Source organism: Megalops cyprinoides, chromosome 9 (assembly GCF_013368585.1).
Source record: "Megalops cyprinoides isolate fMegCyp1 chromosome 9, fMegCyp1.pri, whole genome shotgun sequence".
Taxonomy (NCBI): domain Eukaryota; kingdom Metazoa; phylum Chordata; class Actinopteri; order Elopiformes; family Megalopidae; genus Megalops; species Megalops cyprinoides.
This window is the reverse complement of record NC_050591.1, coordinates 20,606,310-20,619,270: the sequence shown is the minus strand read 5'-3', so window position 1 is coordinate 20,619,270 and position 12,961 is coordinate 20,606,310. Positions and strand designations below refer to the sequence as shown.

The 12,961-nt window shown below is 39.8% G+C and overlaps 1 protein-coding gene across 1 annotated transcript; it reads left to right on the top strand.

Moving 5' to 3' along the window:
* The first annotated feature begins 2,998 nt into the window (after positions 1-2,998).
* LOC118783454 (lysosomal amino acid transporter 1 homolog) lies at positions 2,999-8,976 on the top strand. Its single transcript, XM_036537332.1, has 8 exons — positions 2,999-3,216; positions 3,770-4,157; positions 4,912-5,041; positions 5,574-5,661; positions 7,074-7,183; positions 7,602-7,697; positions 8,285-8,470; positions 8,616-8,976. The coding sequence occupies exons 2-8, from the start codon at positions 3,958-3,960 to the stop codon at positions 8,727-8,729; spliced, it is 924 nt and encodes a 307-aa protein (XP_036393225.1). The 5' UTR covers positions 2,999-3,216; positions 3,770-3,957; the 3' UTR covers positions 8,730-8,976.
* Positions 8,977-12,961: the final 3,985 nt, after the last annotated feature.

Genomic DNA, 12,961 nt, shown 5'->3' with positions numbered 1-12,961 from the left:
AAAAACGATTCACAACATAAAATGATCTCATTGTCCATGTCAGTACAGAGATAGTGGCCCTTGTGCCTGGACCTTTCTGTAAGGTAACAGTCTCTGCACTGCGTTCTAACTCACAGCTCATCGGGCCCTAGTCAAGCATGCACAAACTTCACCACCGGATAAAAAGAGGTGCACTTACATCAGCATCAGTCTTCTAGACGGAAGAAAAAAATAAGAAAAAGCAGAACTAAAAGAGCAAGAAAGGCAGATAAAGGAGGTTTTGAGAGCAGAAGTTCCAGCAGCTTGGTGTCAAATGCTTCTTGGTGCAGCCGCATGGAGAATGCCCCACCACCTCACAGAGAGAATGTGTGTGTGTGTGTGTGTGTGTGTGAGTGTGAGAGAGAGAAAGAGAGGGGGGTCTGCTCTGTGTTCCTATGGTTTCCATGTGGCTGACAATCAACGGGACCTCTTCTCAATAAATCTTTTGATAGGCCCTGATGTCTGAGAGCCAGCACGCATTTTTATGCAGCGTCGCTCTGCAGCTAAGGCACTCACAACTGCATCCGCCGGCTCAGAGAGCTCAGGAAAGAAACAAGTACAACAATATGCTGAGACCCAAGGGACAAACTCTCTCTCTCTCTCTCTCTCTCTCTCTCTCTCTCTCACACACACACACACACACACACACACACAAGCTTTCTCTCACTCTCTCTAGACAGCCCCTGGTACATGCTGCCATTTTTATACTTCTCTGATCCTCTAAGGGGGCTTGTGCTCTCTCTCCCTCTGTCTCTCCCTCTGTCTCGCTCCCACCCTCTCTCTCTCTCTCTCTCTCACACACACACACACACACACAAACACACAAATATACACAACTTCAGTATTAATTGTTAATGTTCTTTCCTTTTCAGCAGTGCTCTGTAATCACTCCAGCAAAACATACAAGCTGAAGTAGTGGATTAGAGTGGCTCCCCGTCATTCCTCCTTGGACTACTTCTGCTCCCTGCTAATGGTGTTGTAAAGACTGGTTTAGTGCATTTTAAGGCAAACCTCGAAGTGAGTGCTGCAATGAAACGATTTTTGCGCATCCTGTGGAGGTGCATGTTAAGATTCAACAACAATATTTTGTTTTTGTGTTATATCACATCAGCGAGAACGTAAACCAGGGCACTCTGCGACTCCACATACCTGGTATGCCTGGTGACCACACTACAAAATTCATAATCACCATGTTATTATTTCTAACAAATCGCAGACTTTAAATTGTGTTATGATGTTCACAATGAAAATGGGTTGTCTGTAACATGCCTTGTGAAACGCCACGCTTTGAAAGGATGGAAAGGTTTCCGGCAAGTTTCCTGCGTCTCTCAGCAAGCAGAATTACAGTTTTAACATATCCTACTGACATCTCCGAAAGCGCATCTCAAAAAAGAAAGCGAGGGTGAGAAAATACTGAAACAATCAACAATTCAGTGAGTACGAAAATAATTTGGGAATACTGTGGAAAAATAAAACCCAACTATGTTCTTTTCAGTCCTAATTGCCCATAACAATTAAAATGTGGCTGCTTACACATATCCAAGCAAATAAGCAACATTCCACGGACAATTATGTTCCAAAATAAAGTCTGAATTCTATAAAAGCGTTGTTGTTTATTTATTTTTGAGGATGCCTCTCAAACACCTAAAACACCGATATATGATTTATCACGACTGACAAGCGGGTATCTAAATATTACACTACTTGATCAAATGGTAGATATTAAAGTGTGTTGGAATGTATAATACATGCTACCTGAAAACAGCAAACAATGCAGAAAACCATACCACAAACTGCCACAATGACTGCGTAATCTAAACCTTTTTTTCTGTACTTCAAAAGTTAGACACTTATTCTAAGAGGATGAAATGGCTTCTACAAATACAAGTTAGCTAACTTAGCTAGCAAGCTACATTATTTGAGCAAAGTGAGTCAGCGTGTAGCTAGGTGGCCATGGACGTAGCTAGAGCAAGACAGTCCTTTCCATGAATGTTTTATACTAGCTGGCTACCTATGCACGTGGCACAGACTGCGGCGCACATTTGTTTAATGACAAATAATCGTTTCGCCAACAGCTCCTAGACCTGACGCACAGTTAAACTTTCCCTGAGTCGGGCGAGTGGCAATGACACATTCCACAAGCGAGCGTTCCAGCTAACTCGTGCATCATTCCAAAAAAATTAAAATAATGCAAACATGCTTGCCAAGTAATACGAGTCAGAGACTAAAAGTGACTCACCGATTCCTTGTTCACAGGTGTAGCACTGTTAAGTTTTGTTTAGGAGCATGCAAAACAGATGAATTACACCAAATGTATTTACACTATTTGCGCCTACTTACAACTCTTTCACGAGGGCTAGCGCCACTGTCCACATTATTGTCGTCGTGCACTGAGTAAGCGCGCCACCCTGCGTATGGTTACGGGTACTATGCGCGCAACAGGTGCATTGAATACGGCAATGTTTTGATAAAACAAATTGATATCTTGTTGAGAATGATGTATTATAATAAAAAAATTCATTTTAAGATAAGGCTCCCCCCACTTAAACAGAATTCCAAACACAGTAGAATAATACCAGTTCCAAAAATATATAGATAAAAAGTTTTCAAGAAAAAGTGTAAGTACATCTTATAAGAGGACTTATATGCAAACACAAATAAGTATTCTCCTGTACAAACTCAATGTTAAATACCCACAGCAGCGAATTAAAAGGATAAAATACATTAACATCTATCAAAGCAACCCATGTCGGTTACATCATAGTAATTGATAGCACTGTTCCACATATCCTCGAATACTAACAATTAAAGGCAAAACAAAGGAAATATTGTAAGTGCACATGAACTCATCCACACCACTACACTCATTCTGTATCCACTGAACTGCGAGCAGTTGACGCTGCTCGTCATTCCGCGCATTCCATTCTGAAGACGGTACTGTTTGTCCCTTTTGCGTTGCGGTAGTCGGTCGTCAATTCAAGAAAGAAGGAAATGAAGCGATTGAATTTTAATGCTATAACAGATGCTCTGTTATCTGAATTGTCGTTCAGCCAGGCCAGCTAAGGCCATCTTTATTTCAGGCATTGCATTCGCCATCAAATTAACAGATCGACAGACCTGAAATAGTGTCACCCGAGACAGAATGGATGACTTTTGCATAGCCGTGCAAAAGAAAATACACCAGCGACTGACGGCAAGGTGAGAATGGCAAGTTTCTTCTGTCAACATTTTGAACAAAAGCAGTTTCCGATTCTCCGGGCCTTTGTGATGTCCTGTTCCATTTGATCGTATCCGTGCATACATGCTATTAGCTAACACATTAGCTAGTATTTGAGACCTGTAGTCGGTTGATTGTTGAATTAGCTAGTTTGCCGTGAAATGTTGATTTATTTTAGATGTTGTACATTAATTTAACAGCCAGTTGGATCTAGTGAAGTAGCTCACTGTGTAATGTTCTGTATTTGCTCTAACTGGCTAACGTTATGTGAAATATTGCTGGCGAGCTAGTTAGCTATACATGCAGCTACACCTAAAAATCACGTAGTCACCTAAATAGCGGCTAGTCTATGGGTAACGTTGTCCTGTATGTAGAATTCCTTTATCAATGCTGGACAGAGCCGTATTGATAAATTGGTACATAATTGCTATGTAACTATTCCAGCTTGCTGGATTCTTTGAACAAACGAAGAGATGTGTTTCCTCCTTTCCTCCTCCCTCTCATAATTGGCTATATGTTTCCGTGTTTTCGCAGACCTGACAAATGACATAAGCCTAAGAAGCACCAAACAACTGTTTGTGGTCGAAGGTGTGGGCGACGGTCACCGGTGATAAGGTTGGAGTCAATTAGTTGTGGAGCCGTGCAGGGGGAGTTGAGTTCAAGGCCAGTGTAACAACGAAACATCAAGCTGCCTAGAGGCAGAGGCACTCGGCGTCCACCCCATGGCTCACGTTCGATACCCAGAGGCAACTTCTGTAGACGTGGCCACCAACTTGTCCTCTGTGCTGGGACGGCCTCTGTGCGTCAACGGGACTCCTTGGATCCTGTATCTGTTTGAAGAATGCGTTGAAAATGTGTGGGAGTATTCGAGCGTCGTCATTGGTCTCATCTCAATGTTTTGTTTCTTGCTATCCACCCTGCCGTAAGTAACTATTGTTAAAACTTTACTAGTGCTATTAAAAGGGCCAGAGAAATATATTTATATGTAACTAGGTAGCTAGCTACATGTGTGCAACCGAGCAGGGCTTCTTGCTAGTCACTTATAATTGCTTTGTTGTTTAGGAATCGTTACGGCTTTTTTATGATTGTACACTGTAGAGTTCTAGGATTAGTTTTTTTTTTTTTACACTGAGCCACAAAATGAGCTGAATACTATTGCATTTTATTGTTTTATGTACCTGTGTCGTTAGGATGGGCAGTAAAGTCGTTCCACTAACACTGGCTATGTCCCCAAAACTACTTGACACCAATTGAACAGAACATGTCATTTAAAGACTCCTGCTATTGGATTGTAACTCTTGATTTAGTGTCATCTCTGCTCCTAGCCTCACCTTCTTGTATGCTGGATAAGAGCATCTCATAAATGACAAAATGTAAATGTAATTAAATATAAACTTGAATCAAGCGATGAACTAAATGTGTTGCCACATTTATGGGGAGGGGACATGGATAGTAGTAAAACTCAGTAACTGGATTTATGTTGGTTTTGCATTCCGAATTCCAAAAGAAGAGACCTGTTAAATACCCACTAAAGTAGCTGTTTGCAGTTGCAAGAATGCCTTTCATAAAACTGTTTTTAGATTTTTGTCAAAGCAGCAAAATGCATACCAAAAGCCCCATTCCCTCATCCCTAAGTAAAGATTTCTAAACCTCCTCCCCTTTCTCTCTGTCTTCAGTCAGGTGTATGAAGCCTACAGAAATGGGAAGGTAGAGGAGGCCATGTCGATAGGGTTTTTGCTCTTTCTGTTTAGTGGAGATCTCAGCAACTTTGCTGGGTGTTACCTGACCAACCAGCTTCCCATCCAGGTAAATGTTGCTAATCAAGCAGCTATTTCAGCTGTGTGAAAAAGGATGTAAATACATACTGTACTTGTCGAGGTACTTATTGTATCCTGACAGTATCTTTTTTATATTATTATTTTGTGTGAATCTTTGTATTATTCCTTGTCCAAATCAATTTGTGACAGGTCCATATGCTTGCAATTTGATTTCATCTAGATTGTAGTGCTTTAAGCAAAATTGACATTGATTTGTCAATGCAAATAGTCTATGCAAATTGATAATTGAAAAGCTACACATAGCGGTTAGTGAATCTATCCTTTGTCCAAAATGTCTGTTAATTACCACTAGAGGGTGCACATATTCAGCATGCATTTTTTTGAATCTCTCTATGACCCCTCCAGCCTGCAGCTGTAAGGTATGCATATATGGATTCCTTATGTATAAAGTATATTATCCACAGTAAAACACTGATAGAGGAGCAAAACCAGAAAAACATGGTGAAGACCCCACAATGCACATTCTGATTTTGCAAATCTCTCCCATGTATGTTTTCTAGATTGTGACTGCTGTGTTCTACATCTTCACGGATGTCATTCTTATCTCCCAGTTCCTATACTACAAGATCAAGAACAAAAGTACTCGAAGTAAGATCATTGTGAGAGTCCAGTTATGTCACATGATGGAGAATCTTTTCAGCCACTGATGTTTTACACAATATGCAAGATCCCTGCTTTAGCCCTAACTGGCAATGCTTTATCCATTAGTGTTAGCACTCTTATTTTTTCCTTAGGCTGTAAGGTGCACTCCATCTGATAGCATGGATTTGAGGCTCAGCACAGGAATGAGGAATTAACAATGTGTGGTTTTGCAAAGGTTTTCACTGCACAAGATGCACCTTTATTGCAGTTACATTTTAAATCCCCATCTGCACTGACAGTGACGTGGGAAACTGAATTCTGTTCCATGCTACTATCAAGGGGACTGTGCCTGGAAGAACTGGCGTAGCCTCATATTTACCTCAGATTACTGGCCATGACATATGCTGAAGGCACTAACTGTCAGGTTAGAGCAATTAGTGGGAAATATCTGAGAATGAAGTGTTAGAAACTCCTATGTTTAAAACAAGGTCAGTGACAAACGCTTGTCCTGGAATTAATTTCCTTTCTGTTGTTGGCTGAAAGTGACATGTGAGCATGAATGGGAAAAGTGGTTAAATGTTGCTCAGATGAGTTTCTACAGAAAAATGATATTCCCACTGTTTTAAGGGTATACTTGGTCATTCACACTGCAAAGCTACCCTTAATGTAACCTGTTACCTGTAATAGATCCCTCTATGAGTGCTCTCTTTTTGTTTTGTTTTTGATGTTTTCAGACTTCATTCATCTTTTAAAGTGACACAGTTCACGTACACCACTGCTGACTCTAACAAATTTTCAGAAAAGCTCTTTTGTTTCCTTGGTTTGCAGACTGACTGTGGTGCACAAAGGGAGTGCCATACTGAGATTCTAACCATACGACAACATGCACAACCCCCTTATTATCTGTGTGTTTGTGTTTGTGTTTGCTTTTCTGGGGGCTTTGATATCTCTTTGACGAATACTTACCCCTGGGTTGAAAAAGAATAAAATCACATTCCACTTTAGTCACATAGCCAGCGGTGTCTTCTATGCCAACCCTGCTGTCACCACATAACTCTGTCCCTGCTTTTTTATTTCTTTGCTTGGTAATTACTATACTCATCGGTTTTGTCCAATTACCCAGTTAGTAACAGTATCCAGTTACTATGTGAAAACCAGGATACACAGACATTCCCAGCAGAAAGTGCAGTGCAGTGTTCGTTCTGACTAGTGACCAGAAAATGAACCATGTAGATCAGCATTTGTGCCATCCATTTAGATGACCAGTGTGAACTATATGGATCGCAGTAGATCAAAATGTTAATGAGTGTGGACATGGTAGGCCATCGTGTTAGTGCTGGCTGCTCAGGTGACCAGAGTGGGAGCACTGTAAAGCAGTAAATGGAGTATAATGTGCAAACGGTTTTTGTCTGTCCCAGAAAACCCTTTCCTGAAGTGGATGTGTTTCCTGTGGTGTGGGGCAGCCACTGTGGGCTGCATGGTGCTTCCAAAGCTAATAGAGGAGAACAGTGTGAACCCTGTGACACAGGTAAGAGGAGTCCAGCACTTAATGCGTGACTGTTATTCACGTTAAGTTAGAGGACTGAACTCATTGCTTCACACACTTCTCAAGCATTAAGTGTGACTGAACCCCTTAAAAATTTTTTTTGCTGTGGGAACATAGCTGAGCATGACTGCAATTGCATTTGCCAAATTGTTCTTTTCCTTTTTTGAAAGGGTCATATGCATAAATCATAAATTACACAATTTATTGAACTTCACTGTGTTAATTTTTGTGAGGAATTAATTAGTTAAGTCTTGTTTTACTGGGGGCAGCGGGCTCTTGTAAATTGCCCTGGTAAAGGATGTTTTATTCCTTGAAAGAAAGTCAATAAGAAATGTTGGTGAATTTGAAATGAATAGTGATGGTAATATTTGAATTGTTCGGCCCTATCTTCCTCCGACAGAATCCCTCGAACACTGTTGAGATATCTGGCTACACCTGCGGATACCTGGCCTCCATATTTTACCTCGCTTCTCGTCTTCCCCAACTCTACAAAAATGTATGTGTGATTGTGCCCTCAAGCATGCTGAAAGTGGGGGTGGAGGGAAGAAATATGTTGTTTGCATAAATGATTAATGAGTAACAGGCTGGAAGAGACAATGGAGTTTTGTCTCTTGTAATGTTACCCCAGCCGCCGTGGCTCCTGCTGCGATGCACTTCACTGCCACCGGACTGTTATCCCTCTCTAATGGGGGCTTTTTGCCATGTCGTTCCTTTCCTCTCTCCAAATCAAACCCATGGGTTGCTTGGAAAGTGCTGAATTAGCAGAAGTACGTGCACATTGAGCCAAAATGGACACTATTACTCAGTCTGTGCCTTTTGTCCCTTTTTGACAATTTGAGTGGATAGCACCAATAATTAATAAATCATTATTGAATGCAGTGTCTGTGCAATTTGGGATACCACAGTCCTACCAGAACCAATATTTTCCATAAGTTTAATTTGGCTTAATATAAATTTGCAGAGGGCCTGCTATGGATTTCAATTTACAGTGTCATATTGAATTATGATAAGGCCAAGAATTGATCAGTTATTCAGAGGAAAAAGGAAAATATATGCTTAATGAGTCTTTTTTTTCTGGTCCAGTTCAAGAGGCAATCGACAGAGGGCACCTCATATCTGTTGTTTGCGTTGGCCATGCTTGGAAATGGAACCTACGGTCTGAGCCTCATTGTGGTCCTGCCATCGCTGAATGGGTCCAAAAGCCTCTTCCTCCTGAACCACATGGCCTGGCTGATTGGAAGCCTTGGGGTTCTCTTCCTTGACTTCTTTGTATCCTTTCATTCTGGTTAAGACCAAGAGGAAACACGTATATATCCTTGCTAAGGGTTCTGATTTTTTTTCATTCACTCTGTCATCCCAGATTCATTCACATTCACGTTTTGGTTTCTTTTCCTGAACAAGCATTTGTCTCCAGATCTCTGCCCAGTTCATCTTGTACAGAAAGCACAGTTCCAGTCAGTCTGTTCAGCTGGCCATGAAGAAGGTTCCAGAAGTAGAGCCCCTGTTGTGTGAGGAAGAGGAGCCATGACATCTCCAGAATGCTCCCTACTGTTAAGGTTCCTGAATAACTCCTTGGCACTCTCTGGAACAAGGGCACATTCAGCCACATTCAGGTCATGGGAGACAAAGTTCATAGTAATTACATAACACTACAGTGCATCTAACAATAACAAATGCTACGAATGCTAATCCTCCATTTAATGGTGTTTTTCATTCCAGATATATTTAAAATGTTTGTTTGTTTACTGTAGTTGTTTGTACCATGTCTTGTTACCCCATTTGTTGTTGGTTTGCTTTTTGTTTTCAGTCTGCCTTTTAACTAACCAGTCCTTCTCTGATGAGAAGTCTGCTTAATCCACATATAGTACTCCATTCCCATCCAGAAACAAAATGATGTCTCATATCAGTATTGTCTTCCTGTTAGTTTGTCTTAGAGGTGATAATGTCTTTATCTCATGTCAGTATAGAAACTGTTGCAAGATGCTCTTGGAAATGACCTGTTTAACTAATGCTTGCAATCTCAATACTGGTTTTTAGGGAGATAGTGTGTCATATTAGGGATGGGAGTATCTTTGCACTGGAATGGTAAGCAGACATCATTGCCACGTACAGTATGTCTGTCGCCATACAGATAGCCATGTGAGTGGGGTGTTTATATGGATCTACTGCTGAGGTAAAGAAAGTGAATATGGAAAATGGTAGGGATTATTGCCGTACATAGAGTTTATGTTGTTCTGTAATGTATGCTTATATACTGTGGTTGTGTCCTTAGGCCACAGTAGTGAAGTTAATTGTGCCTTGTATGAGTCTCTCTCATTCCTCTTTTCTATTCAGAGTTGTAATCATGCATGGGTGGTGTTTTGGCCTTTAAACCGTAGTTTGTCTGAGACTTGGATCCACTTCTCTGGCTTCGCTGCAGTGAAAACACTTCCTAATGCAGAGCATGAATGTCTTCTGTTTTCCCACTTCCCAGCAGAGAGTTGGATAACCTCATTTCATGGGGGTGTTGTTGTTAATAGAAATGGAGTGAGTAGGACAGTTCCACCCATTAAAAGAAACAGACAGCTATGGTAAAGTATGGCATGGTGTTGGAGCTGTGGTAAAGTTCACTTGTAATCCTTGACTGACCATAAGGGCTGGTGTAATTTTAAAATTTCAGATGGGAGGGCTCTGTGTGTACATTCCCTTCGGCACCATTCATTTCGGTAAAAGAAAAATATATCTCAAGCAAGGGAAACTCTCCTCTCAGTGTGATAATTCACAGTATCGTTACATCACTGTAACGGGCTCATCTCCCGGAGAATATTGTGGGCCAGTCTGGCACATTTGCACAGATTTTGCTACCTCATTCTTGGTGTTAGAAACATAATTAGAAATGAATTTCTCATTCCTTCACAGGACTTCTGTGGGTGGAGTGCTTCTGTTTGCTGCCTGGGATGGTTTTGGTAGTGATAGATAAGAGCAAAAAATGAGTGCTTGTCAATGTAATGTCAGGTGAATTGTTTTTTTTTTTTTTTTGTTGAAACAACAGATTCAGTTCTGATTGCCGTTGAAAATGCATGTGAGATTTTTGAGCCAGTATGAGTCAAATGGGTTGAGTAGTTAAGGAAAAGTGTATCTAGCAGTGTGAACCATAAGCAAAGCAAATCTATTTGTTACTCTCAGAGAGTTTTTGCAAAGTGCACCCATTGGTTTTCCTTTCTGCAATAATTCCTGTGCGCTGTACATCGACTCTACATATTCTGTTGTACTTAGTGTACTTTCCAAAATGACACTAGTGACAATATGCCTGTGAAAGTAACTATTTGATGGTTTCCTGTACGGTTTTACATAGGAATTCAGATGTCAAATATCAGACTTAAGTATTTGCCTTCTCTTTGTGACTTATGCAAAATAACTTCTGTTCCTTTATGCTGCAGATCCATACTGTTGTGTGTAAATTATCTTTATACAACAAGCAGGTCATTTTTAGATGTGTATTTGTGTTTGAGTAAATGCAGCTGATGTTTCTGAGATAAATGAGATTAATGTTTTTGTACTTGAGGGGACTGTACCGTACTGTAATGTACTGTTCCGTGCTTTTCAAATAACAAGATTAAATTATATATTTATACTCTAGGTTTTAATGTACAACATTCTGTAATTTTTATTCTATATTTTCATCTTTGATAAGCATTATATTTGCTTTACATGAACAACATTTTGTGAATAGAAAAGTATGCATTTTCTGCCCTCAGAGCTAAAAACTGATTAAAATATGATGTTGATATTACTGCATACTGCTATTAAGTATTTCAATAAAGTGCAATATACTCTAATTAAAAATTTTGGGTCCTCCAGCCATGCGTTTCCATCTGTCTGTCTTTCTGTAAACAAGATAACAAATGAATTTAACCTCTTGAAAAGTGAACAAGCTCTCATTTTAATGCTGATCTACTTAGAGTTGCAATTACATCTGGAGGGGTTTTAAGAATGAATCTGTAGTGTAGACCTTTTTATTGTCCACATTTATAGATAGAGAATATAAATTCCAAGATAAGACCTCAGCTACAAGCAAAGCAATTTATTCAAATCAATTGAGTAGGTAATCACACTTAAGTGGGCTACATCTAATAGAAAGATGGGAAGTAAAACTGAACAGCATATCATAATCAGCTTATTAGCATTCTATACCCCAAAATTGATAGCAACCCACCTTAGCATTTATCCAGTGAAAATAAAAATCATTACACTCAAATAACTACTGACATATAATTATCATTACATAAAGCAAGACTCAAATTACTAATACAATAATGCTTATATGACTTCAGTACATTCCTTTGGAGCATTACTAATTAACCGTAAGTTTTATTATTTTCACCTTTACCCACGATCATGGCTATAAACTGGTTGCCATGCCCCAGAGATGCGCTAAACTACTACAGTAATAATAAAGGAATACACTCAGAACATTCTGACCCTATCAGGAACATAATAGGCATCCTGTAGCCTGTAGACCTCCTGTAGTCCAGCACAGAGAAGATACCCAAACCTTCAGCAGCTTTCCAAGCACAATCGGATAGACTGGTTCGACACTCTAAAACCACAAAAGAACACATAAATTTATTATGCAACAATTCTTACAATACCTCCTTATTTCATTGTTTGTCATGAGGACACAGATGTATGCAAATACTTGAGCAGGGAAACCTATGAGTTTACCATTCAGTCTTGAGAACCTCAGGTATCCCAAAACATGGTCTTCACAGTTACTGGTTGGGAGTATAACAGGAGGTTTGTTGTCAGAAATATCTTGGCTTCTAAATCAAAGTATTTTAGTAGGTATAAAGTTGCATACAATAAAAGTATGAAGGTTGCATTTGATGTTGTTATAGTGGTACTTTTATTTGGCTTGGAGTCTGACAAAGGGATCACTCCTGGTCTCGAGACATCATAAACAAGGGAAGGAAAGGCAGAGATGGGGTAGAGGAGACACACTGTGAACAGTTAATGCAGAAAGGAGGTGTTACATGACATATTTATAGTCATGGAAGGAACTGGTTTGTCTAGGTTAGGTTAGGGATTGTCTGAATAATTCTTCCCCTAAATCTTTGTTTGGAACTTCAGTTAGAATTTGGCTAAAATGGTGAATTTGGTGAATCTGAGTGATGTTAGGGAAAACAATCAATTCTTAAAATCTGTAGAAAATAAGCATCTATTATAACGAATATAATCTGGGCACTGCAGTATAGAGCAAAAAGAAATGGAAAGAAAGGAAAGCAGATGTTCATTCAAATTAATTAATCAATCAGTGTGAGACATCTACTGATATGTGAATGCAATGAAATAAAAAATAAATTAACACTGTTACTTGCAGAAGAAACACCTAGATCATTACCTATCACAAATAAGGCAATTCTATTGTGTAACAGGATGCTATATAAAATCAAATTATCAATCATAGCATGCAGTATATAAAGGATGAACAACATTCAATCAAAGCGCATGGGTACGGGTTCAGAATGAAACTCTAACTCCAACTCCATACTCAAGATGACGGATCTGAAGATGCTCTGTTGGAAGCACCAGGTGGACAAAAAGATCATTTTAACACGATCCAAAAATAATTTTTGATAGAAACAGTAGCACCCAATGCGACTGTGTTGTTTTGTATGGGGGCGGGAGTTTTCTAAACGGGAGGGACTTCCTCGAGCGTTGCTGCTGGTTGGTAGCTACATTTAGGTGACACCTAACTTAAATTGAAGGTATATCGTAGAC

Coding starts and splice junctions, on each gene's coding strand:
- LOC118783454 (XM_036537332.1), top strand. CDS start 3,958: ATGGCTCACGTTCGATACCCAGAGGCAACTTCTGTAGACGTGGCCACC. Junction 7,184..7,601: donor GTGTGAACCCTGTGACACAG/GTAAGAGGAGTC, acceptor TTCCTCCGACAG/AATCCCTCGAACACTGTTGA. Junction 7,698..8,284: donor TTCCCCAACTCTACAAAAAT/GTATGTGTGATT, acceptor TTTCTGGTCCAG/TTCAAGAGGCAATCGACAGA.